This window comes from Callionymus lyra, chromosome 14 (assembly GCF_982586985.1).
Source record: "Callionymus lyra chromosome 14, fCalLyr1.hap1.1, whole genome shotgun sequence".
Lineage (NCBI taxonomy): Eukaryota > Metazoa > Chordata > Actinopteri > Syngnathiformes > Callionymidae > Callionymus > Callionymus lyra.
The window spans coordinates 12258430-12278456 of NC_141831.1; the positions used below are offsets into that span (position 1 = coordinate 12258430).

A 20027-nucleotide genomic window follows, 5' to 3' on the forward strand; every position below is an offset into this window, starting at 1 on the left:
TACCTCCGGAGTTAGCGGAGTAGTTTAAAAGTGACACCGAGGATGAAGATATCATTGGATTTTAGTTATTTGGAGTTACACGGATGGTTTGGTAAACTTCTTAGCATGTTATTTATGCTCTAGTTATCTGAATAACTCTTAATATGTTATGTTAACATACCAGGAACGTTCTCAGTTGTGTCATGTAACGTAACATACCGTACAATTATTCAGCCTGTTGTTGCCTCTATTCTATTTTTATTTTAAATTGCCTTTCAAGATGACATGTCTGTTCTTGGTGTTGGATTTTATCAAATAAATTCCCCCCAAAAATGCGACTTATACTCCAGTGCGACTTATATATGTGTTTTCCTTCTTTATTATGCATTTTATGGCTGGTGCGACTTGTACTCCGGAAAATACGGTACTAATGTTCCTAAACACTGGTTTATCACAGAGATCATGTCAAACCAATTTTCTTTTACATAATTATTGTTGTATTCATTCTTGTCCGGTGTTAGATCGCAAGAGCAGAACCTTCAAGCAAAGTAGGCCAAGACCCTCCATTCCCAGGCACCAAAATTTCATACAACAACGTCCAGTTCTTCCCAGGGGGACCTCGAGGTATTCCTAGGACAGTTGGAAGACATACTCTTTCCAGTCCGTCCTGGGCTTCCCCCCAATGGTCTCTCGAAAGGAAATGCCCATAACACCTCACCTACAAGGCATCCAGGTCACACCCTATTCATATTACCAAGCCACCTCATATTACCCAGCATTAGCTTTACTTTGGGGTTCTTCCGGATGGCTTCTCTTCTCCCCTAATTTGTGGGTGAAATAAATATCTTTTTGGCCGACTGGTAGGTTCTTATTCATCCAGCTCATGGTTGTCCGAAGGGTTCCAATGCAAGGACACTGTACTAAGAGAAGATATTTCACATCTCAATAAAGAGGCTTCTTGAGTTCCAAGGTCTGAGAAGCCGGGATATATTTTGCAAGGGGCAAGGGCGAGAATAATTGGGGGGTGTTGGGATCAATGGGTTGTAGATACCCATTAGGGCATAAGGGTGGTAAGGCCTAGTGAGTGTCGATTTGGCCGCTCGTACCCGATATCTTTCTGTCACTATGTGAGCCTAGGTAGGCATATACGCCTCAGTTAATCATCTTAAGCAGCGTATTAAAGTTCTAAATCAGTTCGGGAAGCATGCGTATCCAAAGCCACTCACTCGAACCGTGTCATCTTCGTGTGTGCATTCGTGTGCGGGCGGTTGTAAACTCCGGGTCACGGCGGTTGCAATCTCACCGGAGGTTTAACCTTGGCAAATCCACTATTAGGTGTTCTGAGAATGATGATGTGAGCAGTAGATCCTCCCTGATGGTTTCACTTTCTAAGTGCATCCACCGGGTCACAAATAGAGGAGCTGTGGGGGTATTAACGGGTCAAAGGTCGGCTAACACTCAATATGATGACAATTCTAAGCTGGCATTTTCATTTCCTCGCAGAGACTGATTCCCCGCCGAAAAAGCCCCGGCCAAAATATTTGTGTTCATGAAAACCTCCTCTGTTTTTTTTTTAAGACAGGACGATAACTGGAAATGTGGTCCGACAATCACACTCGGAGGAGAGGAATCCCGATCAGTATTGCTTTCCGATACAAAACCTCCCTGAAACAAATTAAATCGACACACAAACACACAGTAAGAAAAAAAAAAAAAAAAAGGATTTCATGCATTTCTTTGCATTTGTCCTTTTCATTTCGTCCTTCAAACGCCTTCAGAGGTGCGACTGTGCCACCAAACAGTGGGACGTTTTTAATGGCACATGGTTCGTCTCCTGGTGGCGAGATAAACATGGGGAAGAGATTAAAACCCCAGGCTTTCTTCCACAATCTCCTGCCTTCATCCTACTTTCCTTGCAGTGGTCATGCCGGGCCGGAACAGCAGAATCTAATTCAAAACCAAATGCGGCCAGTCAGTGGGGCTCATGAGATCCCCCCCCCCCCCCCGCCCTGTGAGTGAAGGAAATCCACCAAAGCGACGGCGACCACGTCGGTGGGTACAACAACAGCAGGGATTTACATTCAGGACTGAATAAAGTTAAAGCCTGAACCAGACTCGACGATAGGGACGGCTATCAGGCTAGAATAGAACTGAGACAGTGCATACCTCTGCCAAGAACCGAGAAATAATATCAATAAAACATGCATCAATGACTCCTGCTCTGAGAAACTACAGTGCATTTTGTTTTATTTTGGTGTTGCAACTGTAAGTTATTTTTCCTAAGGTCAATTTTTTTTAACGTTTTTTATTGATGACTGCGTGTGTAGCACTGCGTAGAGGCCATACAAGTGATCGAGGAAACCTTCATAATACTTATACGTACCATAATACAATACTTTCCTCTAGCAATATATCATGCCTTGTAAATTAAGTGAATACTAGTTGGTTTTAATGAAGTTATTCAAGGGTGGTTGCCTCACAGCAAGAAGGTTGAGGGTTAGCATCCAGATGGAGGCAACCTGTGGCATTTTCTGTGTGGAGTTTGTGTGCTTGGGTTTTTCTAAGGGAACTCTGATTTCCTCTCACAAATACATGTGTCAAATAACGTTATATTTGAACAATTGTTAAAGGATATGTACAACCATTTTATCCATACAAGTTTCTTTGTTTTCATACAACATTATTAAATGTTCATTAATGACTGAATTCATATATTGATGTTTTGTTGTACAACTCCACAAGACATAGTACTTTGGAGGCTCACAGAGAAATACTATGTTGACTTGCAGGGCAATAGTACGAGAATCGTGGAGTAATACTACAGTCACTTGTGTTGTGGCTTCGTAGATTTGTCTGACCAACATTTTCACCGATTTTTTGGAGAGCAGTGCATCAAATGATATAGGTTTGAGGTCAGTAAGTAATACTTAGATGTTTGCGAAAATGTAAAGATTTTAAGTGTGGATTCCAGTAAAACGTAATCTGTCATGTGGGCTATAGTGATTCTACAATACTTTTTTTTTCTCTGATAACTACTGGAAAGGCCTCGCTGCAATGGGATTAATAGATGTTTGAATGGAGACGGAACGCTCTAGTGGTTATATAGCGCAACTACGTTTAATTGGTTACATGGCGGTTACAACCCTCAACAACAAATGTTATAAAAACATAAATATAGATAACACTTTTAAAAATAAATGTAAATGCTGTACACATAACTGAGACATATTGACCTACATATTGAAATTCCTGGAGGAGAGGTCGGCGCCATCGGGTGGAAGCAGATGTTAAAATAAAATGATAATCGCTAATACCAGGTCTGTCAAGGAGAGAACATGATACACAACGATTTGGCTAGTATTAGGGCGGTGCCTCGATATCAGATTCCACTTGATGTGGATTCTACGCGCATCAGTCGGACGCAGCACTTGATTGTTTAACTCTGCATCAATGAAGCCATACAAGACTCACAGAGGAGCAGGGATCTGTACACAGTACAACTCCCCTGGAGCCAGGAGGGATTTAGTTGTTTAAAAGGGGATCGGCCTCATCAAAGAGCTGGACTGGACACACAAGTCACACCAAAGCATCCTTGAACTCAGTCCAAGATTCTACATTCAAAGGACGATGTGAAAACCCAACTTTCCCATGTGTCAGACGTTGAAGTCTTCCTCTCCAAGATGCAGTAAGTCCCCCTTTTATAAAATTTTGTCTGAAATCTGAGCGAAAGAGAGGTTACGAGAGCGGAGTCCATTATGACGTAATAATGGCTTCACTCCTCCTCCAGCCAGCCGTAATCAAGCCACAGTTTGTTTATACAACAAGTCCCTAGGAGGTGGAGACGATTGATGACGCCAGAGGACAAACCTTGCTGTTTGACCAATCACAGCATAGTGGGTGTGGTTATGGTAAACAAGATTGAGAAAAAATCCAAAAAACCAAGTGTTTTCAGTGGGCGGGGCTTAATAACATTTTCTTAATAACTATTTAGATTTTTTCATTTTATTATTTTATTTCTGGGTGTTTTATTTGTGGTATATTGCTCTTGCTGTTGTTTAAACCGAATTTCCCCTCGCGGGACAAATAAAGGATTTCTGATTCTAATGTAAATATTTCAATGAAAAGAGAGTTTAGGTACAAACAGACACACACTGATGATACAATAGAGTCCAAGATACACTTAAACCAACACATTAGTTGCCTTTTAAGAAAATGTAGTTATTTTAAGAAGTCATGTTTCCACACAAACCTATTAAATGTCAACTAAAAAGCAGAAGAACACTCTATAAAAACATAACATTTTAGGAAAATAAATGAAGAAACAATAAAAAAAAAAAACGTGTGAGAATAAACAAAATAACATAAAACTGAAATAGTTAAGTGCAGAAGACAGTGAACTGATCAAATCCACAAAGTAAACTTCATTTATCACTAAAATAATACAGCTTTTTTATATGTGTTTATTTGTGAATTGAAGGAATTTTCCTTCACCTAAAGAGTGCTTTACATTTAGCTTTAAAATGTCCTACACTCTTTAACGCACCATAGCGACAGCGCCATCATTGAATGCACCATTTGAACCGGTGAAGAGAAAGTTAACAGTAATAACTAGTAATAACTAAAAGTTTTAAAATTTGATCGCCATGTTAATGTGTTACATTTTTTAAAATATTTGTGTAATTTGATTGGCCGATTCATTGAAGAGAGATTTAGAGTGAGAGTTCCTGTTGTGTGTGAATTACTGACAAGGCTACAATATAAATTCAAGATGAATGTCTGTATTTTAACCCCAAAAAATTATCATAGAATATGAAAACTGAGATAAGGACAAAAGAAATGGGAATTTATTTTTGGTCCGTCTACCATATGCATGGTTCAAAATGAAGATACATTTTTGCCTATAACTCCGAAAAATGGACGGATCACTCTGACCATTATCCATCCCTTTAAAAGCATCATCTCCTCGAATGCGAAAACTCCACGGATTCTCCGCAAGTTTAGCGAGAAACTTCATCTTTAAAAAGTTGGGCCATATTTTTTTTTTTTTTTCGAAAAAAACCCCCCCAAACGACCTGGCCCGGGTTCCTCTCTCTCGCCCCCCGAACAAAAAAGCCGACCCCATCGAGCCGCCGCCCCGGCACCGGAGCTCCATCCATTTGGTAAACAGCCCGAGTCCTACAGTAGTAATCAGAGGGTATTTCTGAGGGATTTGCAGGCTGGCCAGGAGGCATCCGCCGGAGTGATCTCTAATTGCTAGAAGCAGAGGCCGAGACTGCCTGGCGCTCTTTTGAAGCCACGGGCAGCAGTTTTCCAGCCAGAGGAGCCGGCGAGGGGGAGGCTTCCCACTGAGCCACTCTTCTCTCTCTTTATTTTCCTCCCTTATCACCGCTTCGTTCTACTTCTTCTCCAGCCTCGCCGCCTTCCTTCCCCTCCGCACCATTTTCCCTCCGCTCGCTAAGTCAATGAGCCAGCAATCACTTTACAGACGGACGACCTCCGCTCGCTCGGCCGTGTTCAATCCCTAACACCGGTGGCTGATGAGGCATTGTGGTGACGTCAAAAAAAAAAAAGAAGCCAGGGGTGCGACGGCCGAGAGGGGCCCGGTCGCCGGCTTCACACGGGCATCGCTTTGTCGAAAAATAATGAACGTAATAATAAGCCCAAAAAAAAAGAAAAGATGAACGATAATGAGACGGAATTGTGCGCCCGGTCAGGCAAGAGAAGAACGTTTATGTCAAATAATGTCTCACCGTTAACCAAAGTCAATTAGGTTGATACTAGTTTTTACTTTTTAGTTTCTTATTAAAGGAACATCACACAGTTATCAATGAAAGTTCACCCCTCATGGCTATACGATCCATATATTTTATATATTTTGGGATATTTGGTATATGTAAGTATAAGTACAATAAGAGACAATATTCTGAGGAATAACTAAACCTTAAAGTATAGGCTAATTCCGTTTTTTTTTAGTTTTCTTTAGACATTAGTTCATATAATTGACAGCAGTACTTTATTAGAAATAATGTACGACCCTAGTATTTCTACGAATTGTAAGACTAGAAGAGAGATCTTAGATCGGATTTTATTCAATCCAGTTTTACCGAAAGGTTCATGGAGTTTATCGATCATTCTGATTCAGTTAATGATCAGAGATGTTTTACATCTTAGGTCCATGCCCAATGGTTGTGCAAATTTTTAGTTTGAGTTTTGTTTTACCCTAAAGTTTCCTGATTCTAAACACTTCATACATTTAACAAACTTACGAAAAATCGTAAAAAATAAATTGTATATTTCATGAAGACAATAGAAGTGATCCTTTTGGGTGTAAAACTATTATAAACGACCATAAACTAGTATGATAAAATGGTCGTTTATAATATTATTAAGTGTATTTTTATATTTAAATGACACTTTTCAGGAATTAGTATTGCAAAGAATATTCTGCAGAATACATTTGTTGCTACAAACAATGAAACGAGCAGTAGCACCACAACATAAATGAATTAATCAGGTGTGAAAGTTTGGGCAAAACAGGTATTTTGGAAAAAAAAAAAATCTTGATATTGTCTGTTGTTGAGCCACAGGTTCAAAGCCAATCTGTGGTGGCGGCCATCTTGGAAATGCTGAATAATCACGATTAGGCGATAAAAGTCGGTCAAGTCAACCACGTTCCTTATTATCTAAAAACGGATTATTTAATAATCCAACAAATACTTTTTTCAAATTTCGCAAAAGGATGAGGTTTGTCTGGATTTTAGTGGACACTTGATGAACTGCAGCTTTTTAAACCTCTGCATCAAATTCCCCTTTTTTTAAAAACATCTGTTGCCAAGTGTGAAAAACTCCATGTTCGAGAACTTCAACGAAACTTCAAAGATTCTCCAAAAACAGTCAAAGTATACAAGTACGAAGGTCGATTTATTTAATTTCCCTACACGCTTCTATGACCTTGACTTAGTGGCTTGAGAAAAAAAAAAAAAAAAATGATACCACGTTCCAAAATAGTGAACCTGCTATCACAAAGACACTGGATGTTTGGAGGGCGACTGCGTCCGCGTGACATTGACTCCTTTGGTGCCAGATTCTGCACCGGGAGCTGCACTTGCCGGCTGTGCTGCCAATCCAGGTAAAGAGATTACAGCGACACAACAATGCCCCGTTCTGTTCCTCTGCCAAGGAGAAAACCAGCTCTTTAAGCTCGCTGCGGTAAAAAGTGACGACGTTCAGGCGTTCCTGCCCGGAGACTCTACACACTTTAAACACAATCTTTTGAAAAATGATCGAGGAAAAACTTTGTGTTTTGTCACCGACGTGTGAAGGAAGCAACATGGCCACCGAGTGTCTGCCGCCAAAAACAAAACAGGTGAAGGCGGGAGTTGCACCGGGATTTCATCAGATTCTCTAATAAGATATTTATGCGGGTCAAGGAGAATATGCATGTTTAATGAGAACAAATAGACATTTTAGTTTCCATCTTTGGAATCAGTCATCCAGGTCGTGGCTGCGAGTTTTTTTGTTCTGTAAAATATTCACCAACACGTTTTTTCAGAGGACACTGACCTAGTAACTATTGCTAGTGACTGTCTAAGGAAATCAAAATGGTCAGCCTTGTGTCGTCTCAGGGTCAAGATGACCCGGAGGCCCCAAAAAAAACAAATGTGTTTGTGGTATCCCTTGTGTTGTCTATGGGTCCATACGAACGACCTCCACCACTGTATATGTATTTCTGGGAGCAAGGGAGGTGGTCGTTCATCTTGACCCAGATACGACACAAGGGATACCAAAAACACATTTGTTTTTATGGGCCATTGGTTCTCCTTGACCCTGAGGTAACACAATGGTTAAGAAAACCAGAATGAGCTTTTAACATCTCCAGACAGAGATCGTGGACACAGCGTTAACATATGAAAGAATCCTAGCTACTCGGGGGAGGACGTGCTAAATATCCCATATAGATGAAGACCCCCCTTACTAACCACATACTAAGGGACAATCTAGAATAGGCGTCACCAAACCAGTAGCCCATGGGCTTGTACAAAAATTGTTTTCATACAAAAACCATCTTATTATGTTGTTGTCTTAATAATAATTATTGGAGAAAGTGAATAAAGTGGCCCTTGAAGTAGCTCACAGTTGCAATATATCAACTTTAGCTTCAATTTATGGCACATTAGGCATTAAGAACCCAATCCTAGAATGTGGTTACTGATTTACTACAGTTTTTAGACCCCAAATGTAGGTATAGAAAGAGGAAATTATCTTGTTTTGTGTTTTTTCCTGATGAATTTGACATACTTTTGTCTTTTTGTTTCCTGGTAAATCAGCTTTTCAGTAGCTTACATTACGTTATTTTAGCTTATATGCCAACTAGTGCAATATGTAGTTCAAAATAGCGCGTACAATAAAACTAAAACTATATAGCAGTACGGCGGACAACATGTGGCCCCTTTGACTGTAATATATATACTTATATATATATATAAATATGTATTTGTGGCCCTCATGATCATGTTGAATTTATTTTGATAGATTACTAACAATTTGAGTTTGGGTTTATTTTTATGATTAATTTCACCATATAACAACACCATAATATGTCTTTTGTTTGTTTTTTAGACCTTTTTTCCCTCTAATTTATTAGTGCTTATTTTGTGAGTATTTGTATTTCCTCAAAATCATTTTGAAATCAAATGAATAAAATGTTAAGAAGACAACATGAGTACTATCATAATACAACTTACATTTTTGTATTGGTTGTTTAGCCTTGTAATAAAAGGCACAATAACAACTTAGAAATTAAAAAAAAGCTTTTGTTCATCCTTTTCTTTTACTTTCTATTATTATTATTCTATGTAATTACAGTCACATCATGTGGCCCCTGTCTTGGGGACACACTAAAGAAGTACAACCTCTAAAATCTAAAGTAAAACTCGCCACAGAGCATGTGGACAGACAACTGAAAAAGATTGTATTCTGGGGAATTGGTGAGTAGTTTAGTAAAATAAACTTTTATGATATTCAGGGATCATAGTAAAAGCTCATAAAACGAACATGTCCTTCGAAAGAAAAGTAGCTACGACTCTATAATTTGTGAAAAGTCAAACAAAAAAAAAGCAAAGATTAAAGTGCAAACATACTTCTCTATCCGGTAGAAAAGCTTTGCATAAAAATGTAAATGAATACGTTAAGAGTTTTATGTGACTGTGTCAGTATTTGGATTACACTGAGAGGACGTTTCTAAGTCAGTGTTTATCTTTGGTTGTGTTTCCACTCGAGCAGATCTCACGTGGAATCAACGCTTTTGATGAGGTATAGTGTCTGAGGCGCGCAACCTTTAAGATGCTGATGTTGTTGAAGATATAGAGAATGAATCCATTACATTAAAGACATTTTTTTATACCTTGCTTTCCTCAACGCTTTATAGGATCAGAATGTTTTTAGCCTAGCAACACGTCTTAGCCTTCAATATATAGAGTAAACATTTTTTTACAGTGCAACATATATTATGAAATACATCAATAAATATGTATTTTTTATACAATTAAATACTTTCTACAGTTAAAAAAACCCCAAGTAATATATATTTTTTTGTTTTCATTGAAATAAACAATAATGATATTATCATAGTGTGTGATAACATATTGATCTTTATTTCAATTTGTTTTAAGTTAATTTACTGAGCTTGACATTTGTGTCACTAGGTAAGAAACTACCCCTGAAAAACAACTTAATAATGTCATTTTATAAAACCATTTTTACTTATTTTTTCTTTTTCTTTAAATCACTATTATTATTATTATTTTACTGTGACTTAGAATTCTTTTTTAATATTATTACATTTAAAATCGTTCATTTTTATCACCTCACACCAAACATAGAGGACTGAATTTATAACGTATTAAAGTATCTCAATTTAATTTTGGTATTAAAAATTATGGGTTTGTTATTCCCTCTAAAATTCAGGTTAAATAAAAAAATATATATCATTGAACTGCTGCTCTGATCTGATGTATTTTTTAATATGTTTTTTTACCTCAAAAATTTCACAATCTGAAACAAATCTGGAAAAAAATACATATATAAGTGTTGACAACGACAAAGAGACAATACAGTGGTTCCCGACATTTCGGGTTAAAATGTTTTTTTTGTAGCATTGTTTTTCAGCTTTGTATTGTTGTTAATCATATCTTATTAATAGAGAATTTGCTTGCTGAGGACCTTGACTCCTCATAGTGTTTTTTTTAATCATTTTTAGAATAACCTTTGACCCCATTTAAACATCGTCAGGGCCTCAACATTATTCGTGTTATATTGTGCGTCTTAAGATATTTTTCTTATCAGGTTATGGTAAAATAATAATATTAAATGACGTAATAATACAAATAATGGTTTTCTAGCGTCACCACAGTCTTAGAACCTCATTACGTCATCATGGAATCAAAAGTAATCACCGACTAATTCCGTCCTTTTTTTTTTTCTTTCAAAAAACGGGAGAAAGAAAAAGGAGCGTGAAGAGGAGGAACTGCGGTAGAGCGCCGAACAATGGGCGCCCTCTGGCATCAACCTCTGGACGGCCCGAAGCGGCTCACTAGAGAGACTCCGCTTGGCCCACAATGCACCGCTGCAGCGGGATGGGGAGGCTTTGGAGAGTTCAATTTCCAACACAATTGGCGATATTCTAGACTTTTTAAATGCCAGGCAGATGGTGTGCGGGGCGGCCATTGTGAGGGGCTTTCTGCTTTACAGCGAGTGTCCTCTAGAAGAAGAAGAAGACACAGAAAAAAGACGGGAGGAAGTGGAAGAAATGGCAAAAAAAACAGGCGTAGCGGTCCGAGGCAGAAACGGTCCCGATTGTGCGGAATGAAAAGAAAGACTAAATCACACTCGGAGATAAGGCGTTGGAATAGAAGGGAACAGAGAAAACAAGAAGGGCAGAGAACGTCTCCTCTGGCTGTCGTTCCGTCTGAAGGACAATATGCTGCTAGTGGAGTGTGACGTTCGTCCTCCGTCCAATTCACCTCAGACCCGGAGAAAACACATTTATTATCAAGTGCCGATCGGGGGATCGGCCACACAATCAACACTTCCTCGCAGAGAAGAAGAAGAAGAAGTCAAACACATTAGAAAGTTGTTGTTTTTTTGAGGGGGGGAAATGGAGTCAACCGTGTGAAGGGATTATGTTATGATAACCTGAGTTGACATACATTGAAACAGACTCAGAGTCTATATTTGGAAGAAAAAGGCGTCTGAGACACAGAGAAAAGCAATGATTTTCGAGTAAGAACATGATGGTATGTTTCTGTGTGGAGTTTGTATGTTGCGCGGGTTTACTCCGGGCACTCCGGTTTCCTCCCGCAGTCCAAAAACAAACAGAGGTTGATTGAGAACTTTAGGGAAAATTATCCGTAGGTATGAGTGTGTGTGTGAATGGTTTTCGGTCTTTGTGTGCCCTGCGACAGACTGGGGTCCTGTCCAGGGTGTCCCCCTGCCTCTCGCCCTATGATACTGGGATAGGCTCCAGTCTCCCCCGGCGACCCCGGTAAGGGATAAAGCGGTTGAAAATGAATGAATGAATGAATGAATGAGATCACACATAGTACTTAATAAACATCATAAACTTTTTTACAGACATCTGAGTTCTTGAGTGGGGATGGGAATCGTTTAGGTTTTATACGATACAGGTGCCAAAATATGATGGTACTAAAAGAAAAAAAAAAGCCAAAATTGTCCAAAAACTTAAACAAAAATGACATTTCTTCATTTTTCAAAGAGTACATCTTGAACATGTTTCCATAACAATACAGTTTAAGTTCTGTCTGTATTATTTTGGAGTTTAATTATGTATGGTTGAGATGGCTAAAACCCAAATACGCCACCGAAATCTGTGCAAAATTTTAGTATCAAAACTGATGTAAGCACAACTTATCTCACAAACTAGAGTCTAAGTTGGCTAAGAAGTTGCAAAACTATCTACAGATCCAATTGTGTAGTCCCTGAGCAAAACATTTCTTTTAGCCGACTGCTCTTGAGGTTGCGCTGCGTCGCAGCCTACTCCCATCACTGAATGTCTGACTTAGTCTAAACAAGCAGAGATAGCTCTGTACTGATCCCTACTCCTGAATGGTCGCTGGTTCTTTGCAACCAAACAACCTCCTGCCGTCTCTCAAGCTGGGTTAAGAGACCACATATATACTCCAGCTTGGGAATGTCTGAGGAATCTATACATCGACGGCTGCGGCGGTTGGACAGAAAAGGAAAGTCTTGGTAGCTGTAACTGATAAGACGGAGAAGTTGAAAGAATGCGATGGCTTTCGGGAAACGTTTTCTCTTTCAGTTCCGGCGGCTGAAGCCGGAATTATTTTTTCATGAATCAATCTGTGAGATAAAAATCAACACAGGTGGGGGAATTGATTTGGACCGCGGCCGGCCAGATGCTCGACATCGGATCTGTAGCCACCGTCGGCAACCGGGCTTCACCGATGACATGTTTAATGTCCTTTTTCCCCTGCCCTGCTCGCGAGAGGCTGCCGAGGCCATTAATATTACACAGGCTCCCCAATAGTTTTGGATGAATTATTCAAATTTACTCATGGCTCCACTGATTCTCACTTCACACGAAAGGAAACGCTGCGATTAAAGCGCCGCAAATAGCCTTGTGTTGCTTCTCTGCTCTGTGTCACACTGGATGTAAATATGTCCATTGTCAGCAGAAAAAAAAATCTATTTTTTTCTTCTCCATCTCCATTTGAAGGGCATTTTTCACCATCCAAAGGCAAACAGTTCACACATTCCCGGAGAGGAATGTCCATGCTCTTTTACACAGAGCTGGCAGTGCACTAGACAGAACAGAGCGGGAGAGAAAAGGCAAAACTGGAGGGAGAGAAGAAGCTTTCGTCTCAAAGCAGACCTCACACTGGGTGCTGTCACGACACATCAGAATCCCCTTAAAGCCGCGGATCACTTTCACTAGAGTTCACACCGAGAGACTGTTTGTTGAACTCAAAAGACTGGAGTATCAAACGCGGGAATATTGAACTATGCAGACGCAGAGGAAGTCATTTGGCTCAAAGTGGCGGATTCTAAAGCGGAGCGACGGTACACTTGTTTTCATGACGGCGAGAGAAGTATGTCGGATGTTGTCAGCGTTAAAGCGCCCACAGATGAGTTTTTTTCGCTTCTGTCGCCAAAAACATCTGTCTATGCAAAAAAAAACTACTCAACATCAACTAAGTCGCCTTCAGCCATGGATGGCGCCAATAATGACCTTTTTCTGGAACTACGTTTTCTTTTAATTCAATTTTAAAGTAGGTTTTCCATCAAGTTCTATATGTTTTCTGGCATTTAAATCTCCCCCTCTAATCACTCTGCTTAGAAGACAATGGTAGGCTCCAGGCTTTATTGTTGTTGGCCCGTTAACAAAGTAATAATACAGAGTTTTGACTTTATCATGGATCAGATCCAATCAGAATCTTCGGCCTTCTTCAATCTTCAGGATTAATGTCAGTAGGCTTCATTTCAGAACGCAAATGAGTAAAAATATCAAATAAACTGTAATATAAAATAAAGTCTTTGTCACACAAGGGGCCAAAATCTTTAGCAACTAATTTCAAATTGACCAAACTTTCTCTAACCAGGACAATCAAATTCCTTTCTTTTAACCCTTCAAGTTAAACTGATACTGCAAGTCTCCCTTTCATTCTTGACATCCTTAACTTTTGTTTTGTTAGCTTAGCTTTATCACTGGCATCTTTATAGGTCAAATGACCAGCGGGGTGTTCCAAGAGTTCAGCCGAAGGATTATTATTATTATTATGTTCTAGAAACTCACTGACGGCACAGTACGCGGATTAAAATTAACTGGTGTTACCTCATTATGAAGATAAATAACAACCAACAAAAAAGTGTTTTACTCAGTGGACGATAATGTCTCAGATCTGGGTAATGTGGCTTTTACAAGGCAAGAGACAAACTCATTTAACATCAGCTCAGAGCAGCAGTTCAATTTTGGCAATTCCTCGGCTTTGCCAAATTTATTTTCATTTTCGTTCATCGCCTACTTGCTACACTTAAGAACATGCTGCGAGGAATCAGTTCTCATTAATACCTTTTTTAACTTCATGGCTTATTTGTTATAAAAATGTCAGATGCATTGGCAGCTATTCTGTCAACACAAAATTAAAGTTTTATTTACTTGCACCTTTTCTTAGTTACTTAAACTGTGTGACAAAAGAGATTAAAGGGGACACAAAATTATTTTTTCTAACCACCTAAAAAATGTATCAGGTGTACATGTAACGCACCTGTCTACATATGCATTTTATTTCTTAAAAGTGGTAGAGTTTGTGTTTTTTTCCCCGCTTTCAATGGAAAAACGCAAACTCCAACCAAGTATATTTTTCCCAATTCTAGTCAAAATATCGAATCAAAGTTTACATTAGACAGTATTTTCTTATACTGGATTTTCCTATAAGTATACTACATACTTTCGTATTCATCTTGAATACATTGATAAGTAAAACCATGTTTAAATCATCTTGTTTGGGTCATATATCAGATTTTTTACAGCAATAATTACATTTAATTTTGCAGCTAATTTCAAGATCTTGTACGGCTCAGATATATTAACTTAATCCTACAAAGAAAATTTTTAATTGTTCAAATACATACCTGAGAATCAGACTATTTCAGATAGTTTGTTAGTATCAGTCATCAAGGTATTTGATACCGGAAATAAATGTTTATTTTCTTTTGTGATTCATTATTACTGAAATCCATTTTAATTTGGAAAAAAAAAGGATGTCAAGTTGCGCTTTGATCAAGTTTTCTCAATAGACAAGTACCTGAGTCTGGTTCTGCTTGAGGTTTCTGCGTTCTAAAAGGAAAAGTTGCTACTGTAACACTGTGTTTCACTCGTTGTTGATTCACTAGGATCGTTTTTTTCTTTTCTCCTATATTGTCTCACCTAAACTGTGAAGTTTTTTGAGATAACGTTGTTACGATATGACACTTGAAATAAAATTGAATTGCAAAAAAGAGTAAATGACAAACTTCTATATGGGATCATCTTGTTGAAGAGAAACCAGTCAAGCGCTCCTGCTGATTCAGCGTTATGGTGATACAATTTGTTGGCATTTAATAACAGTTTTTTGCTATTTTATTGTGTCATTTTATCTGTAGGCTGGTCTGGTTTTTTAATACCGACTTTAAACTGGTTTGAAGTGCAAAAAAAGCCCATAAGTTAAAGTAAACATTTGTTTACAAGTGTGATGAAGATATAAGGACTTCATGTTTAGCTGATAAATGTGACTATAAATCCTTGTTTTTTTTCCCATATCAGCTGGAAAAGATAGCAACGGAATCGCTTTGGAACGTCAAAATTCGTGGCCCCGCGGTTATAACCCGATCGCCAATCAAATTCCCTAATTCGATCCGGACGTTTTTTTTTTTTTATAACAAATAGAAAAGCGCCGCATTGTGCTGCAGAGATGCTGCAGGTCTGTCTTTGGAAAGTCCTCTGCCTGAGAGAGAAATGTCCCCTCAACTAAGATAAAGGGGGCCGATGAGAGCGCCAGATAAAGTCGGGAGCCTCTCCTGGTGCCTTATCTGATGCTGTTATCTGACTGCACAGCACCCACCATCTTGCAATCTTTACACCCTTTAAGCACCTTCTCTGAAACACTCACACCGTCGGGCGAACGGCCTGCAAGATGCGCGGCAGACATTCTAAACACCCGACCAGCTTTATTGATTACTTTGACACGCTCCCATTGTTGCTCGGGCGCGGCGGCTAATATCATGTGAAATGGAAACTGTTTCTGCGTCGGCTCGTGGAGGACACATCACGTTTTTTTTTCAAACCACACAAGCGGTAGATGAATCCAAAATGTGTACTCACCTCTATGTCTGTTAGTCGTCTTATCAAACATAAGCATGGCGTCGTCAACCTGCGAAAAGAGAGAGAGAGGAGAGCGGATGTTAGCTGGAAGCTTAATCTCTTCACAATGTGTCCAATCCCATCTCATTCCCTCCCTCTGTAATTACTCTAAGAATATGTATTATCACTCTTTTATAGTTAATTCTCTCTAAGCACGAGCTCTTCTTCCGTAATCATTCGGCGGTCACGAGGATTACCGTCAGGGCCATTTCCCCCTTTTTTTTTTCTGACAGAAATTTGATGATGGAGGTGTTTTTCGGGGGCGAAAGATAGACGAGTTAAAATAGAAGTGTCGGGGCTGCTGGAAATTAACTATAATGTAAAGCCCCTGAAGGGGAAATGAAGGGAAAATATGTTTGTTTTTTGATGAACGCCAATGTCCGGCGCCAGGTAGACGACACCCGGCGAGAAACGAATGGGATGTTTTCACGATCCAAAAAAAAAAAAAAGGATGATTTTTGCTTTCAAGAATATGACGGTCATCACCAGAAGCTGGTGAACCTTACGAGGAAGGAGGGATGGATGGATGGGTGAGTCTGTGTGTCACTGCAGGGTGACGAAGATTTCGGGGGTGGGGGGGGGGGATGAGACAAGAATAGGGTCTCGCTCACGCCGAACTGTGTGATTGGACGGAAACTGTGGAGTCTGGCAGCCGGGCAGACTAGCACTGGCACAGCGCTCCCCGAAAACCGTCCTCTTGCCACCCATTTGGCAGGCAAGACGTTGGCAACCCCCGTCGCACAAGGCCACACCGGCTCTCAGGCACTTTATTTGCACGTCCCTACAACACTTCCAATTTGCCAAATTTAGATGTATTATTGATTTTAAGCGGTAATTAAACGCTCTTTTTTTGCTCCACCAAGTGCTGAGTGAAACGACGACTTCCCTTCGACAAAATGGCCTTTTTAAGGGCAAGACACGACATGTTTTGTCCACGAATAAAAGCATCGGAGTCATTTGTGATATCACGACAATCTTTTCAGTGGAAAACAAGGTGTCAGGAACGTCGACGAAAGACTTCTAAAGCAGCTACCAAATGAAAAGTTAAGATTTTATCACCTAACTTACTTCTAGAAACAAGAAGAATGATTGACACAGGAAAAGTAGCAATACAAACATTAACAGTGAAAGGTCTTAACGAAGATCGTAATGTCAATTCGTCCCTAAAACTCTTCCAATTTGCCACATTTAGATGTATTGAATTAAGGGACTACTTTCTAAAACAAAAGTGAGAGAAATTTCATGTTTTTGTTTACAATTAAACACCATCCGAGACATCATATGAGAGAATTATAATTTCGCTATCACAAAACTCATTTCAGTGGAAAACAAGGCGTCAGGAACGTCGGCGAAAGACTTCTAAAGCAGCTACCAAATGAAAAGTTAAGATATTATCACCTAACTTACAAGAAACAAAAAGAATGATTGACACAGGAAAAGTAGCAATACAAACATTAACAGTGAAAGGTCTTTTTTCAAAATGAATAACGAAGATCGTAATGTCAATTCGTCCCTAAAACTCTTCCAATTTAACACATTTAGATGTATTGAATTAAGGGACTACTTTCTAAAACAAAATGGACAGAAATTACATGTTTTTGTTCACAATTAAAAACCATCTGAGACATCATATGAGAGAATAACATTTTCCCTCTCACAACACTCATTTGAGTGAAAACAAAGTGTAAGGAATGTCAGCGAAAGACTTCTAAAGCGGCTACCAAATGAAAAGTTAAGATATTATCATCTAACTTACAAGAATCAACAAGAAAGTTTGACAGAGAAAAAGTAGGAAAAAACGTTAACTGCCAACATGAATGGTCTTTATTCAAAATGAATAACGAAGATCGTAATTTTAATCCGTCCCTAAAACTCTTACAATCGGCCAACTTTAGATGTATTGAATTAAGGGACTTCTTTCTAAAAAAAAAGTGGACAGAAATTACATGTTTTTGTTCAAAAATAAAAACCATCTCAGACATCATATGAGAGAATAACATTTTTTGTTATCACAACACTTATTTCAGCGAAAACAAGGTGCAAGGAATGTAAGCAAAAGACTTCTAAAGTGGCTACCAAATGAAAATTGGAGACATCATATCCCAACTGTTGACAAAGTTAAAGTAGTGATAATTTTAGCTGTCGACAAATGTTTCTAAATTTAGATGTATTATTGATTTTAAGTGGTTATTAAGCATACTTTAAAGCTGCCAGGTACTGAATTAAATGAATATTTCCTTCAACAAAAGGTCTTTAAAGGGCAATAAATGACATGTTTTTGTCCACAAATGAAACCATCTGAGACATCGTATGAGATAATTACATTCATTTCAGTAAGACAAGCAGTTAGGAACGTCAGCGAAAGACTTCTAAAGCAGCTCCCGAAATCAAAGTTAAAATGATATAACTGAACTTTCAGAAATAAACTAAATTAAATTAAATTAAGTAGTAAATTAAACATGGAAATACTATTTTATTTGTGTGTCCCAAAACACATGGGATTTCGACATATAGATAGATTATTGATATTAATTGGCAATAAAACACACTTTAACTCCACCGCATACTGAAGAAATAACATGTTTTTTTTTCCCCACAATAATATTTGACGATACCGAGACGAAATAACATGTTGCCTCCACCAGCCCCATCTCGTCGTGACATCACAAATATCTACGTCTATTCCAGTGACAACCAGCTTTCAGGAGTGTCAGCGAAAGACTTCTAAAGTGCTGGCCAAAAAGCAAAGGTTGAGATATTCTGTAGTTGAATTTTTAAGAAAGAATAAATAAGTAGTATTTGCAAACACATGATTATTGTGCTAATGGGTTATTTGTGTGTCTCTTAAATACTTCTTAAGTACTTAGCATAATTAACTGTAACTGACTATAACAGAGCAACACGTAAACCTCTGTAAACCGTCCTCTGTGTTGACAAGACATGTATTTCCAAGGACATTAATCTGCGATATAGACCTGGAAGTGCTGAGCAACAAAAGCCTCAGTTTGATAAAGAGCAGTTATAATCGTCCTCTATGTCCGGAGCCGATGATCTAATGAAAATCCCATCAAAGTGAGAGGAAGTGGGATAACTGGGATTTGTTGTGCAGAAGATTGAGACTTAATTGTCGGTTTTGTCGGTAGTTTGTGCGAAGCGTCCGTACGCTAGCGTCGTATAGAGTGTCAGAGCAAATAAAGAAGAATCGGCAAATTTTCGCTATATGGCCTGGTGCAAAGATTTCTACGTATTATTGGAAACATAATTTATAAAAAAAAATATATATATATTTTCCTAACAGCAGAGCCCAGACACTCCCTGACTAGCTTGTAATTGAATCTTGGTCAGTATTTGAAGTAAACTCTAAACCTACTCAAGATTAAAAGGGTATATTTGTACACTGTTGACGATGTTTAGGTACAAAACAATATATTTTTCGAGTACTTGACTTTGATGAATTTACAGACCACATGATGAAGTAGTTACCGATTGCATTTGTTTTAAAACTACAATATGTCCAAAACATCAGCTTTAAAAGCTGCTGAAGTCGACTGTATCCTCTCGTCCCCAGTCATCGCTAGGGATTTTTTATTGTTATATTTGCTGCGGAGGACGTAATTCTTGCTTCCATCTGGTGGCAGGAAGTTGAATTGCAACACTAACAATAACAAACATCAAATATTTTCAAGTTAACTGTAAATGAAAAGTAAAATAATTATTTTAATATTATTCATTTTACGCAAATTTCTTGCAATATAAACCATAAAATAAATAGGAAAAAGATCAAATATGATTGGAATACAGTGCTGTTGTACGGTGTTGTGAAAAAAACATTGTTCTAACATATTTAAGTGTATCAATATTTTCTCACACCCATAGTCTTGTAGAAAGATTCTTATCCATTAGTAACATCTCAACACATTACTTTACTTTAGATAATTTTATTTTTGTTAACAAATAAAAAATATTCACAAAATTCCATTTAAAAAAAAATAAAATCAAACTTCCAGCCGCGAGACGGCAGCTGTCATTACCTCGTCCGCAGCTAAAGGAACAATTAAATCCTAGTGCAACTGAGGACGAGAGGATACGGTCGACTTCAGCAGTTATTTAA

General features: G+C 38.5%; 1 protein-coding gene across 10 annotated transcripts in view; it reads right to left on the reverse strand.

The window, feature by feature from the left end:
- Nucleotides 1–20027, reverse strand: part of msi2b (musashi RNA-binding protein 2b) — a 392013-nt gene that overhangs the window by 158288 nt on the left and 213698 nt on the right. For all 10 annotated transcript variants that reach the window (XM_087806755.1, XM_087806751.1, XM_087806760.1 and 7 more), the window contains exon 7: nucleotides 15878–15926. In XM_087806755.1, the coding sequence (XP_087662881.1) occupies nucleotides 15878–15926 (49 nt within the window). The remainder of the gene's footprint in view (nucleotides 1–15877; nucleotides 15927–20027) is intronic.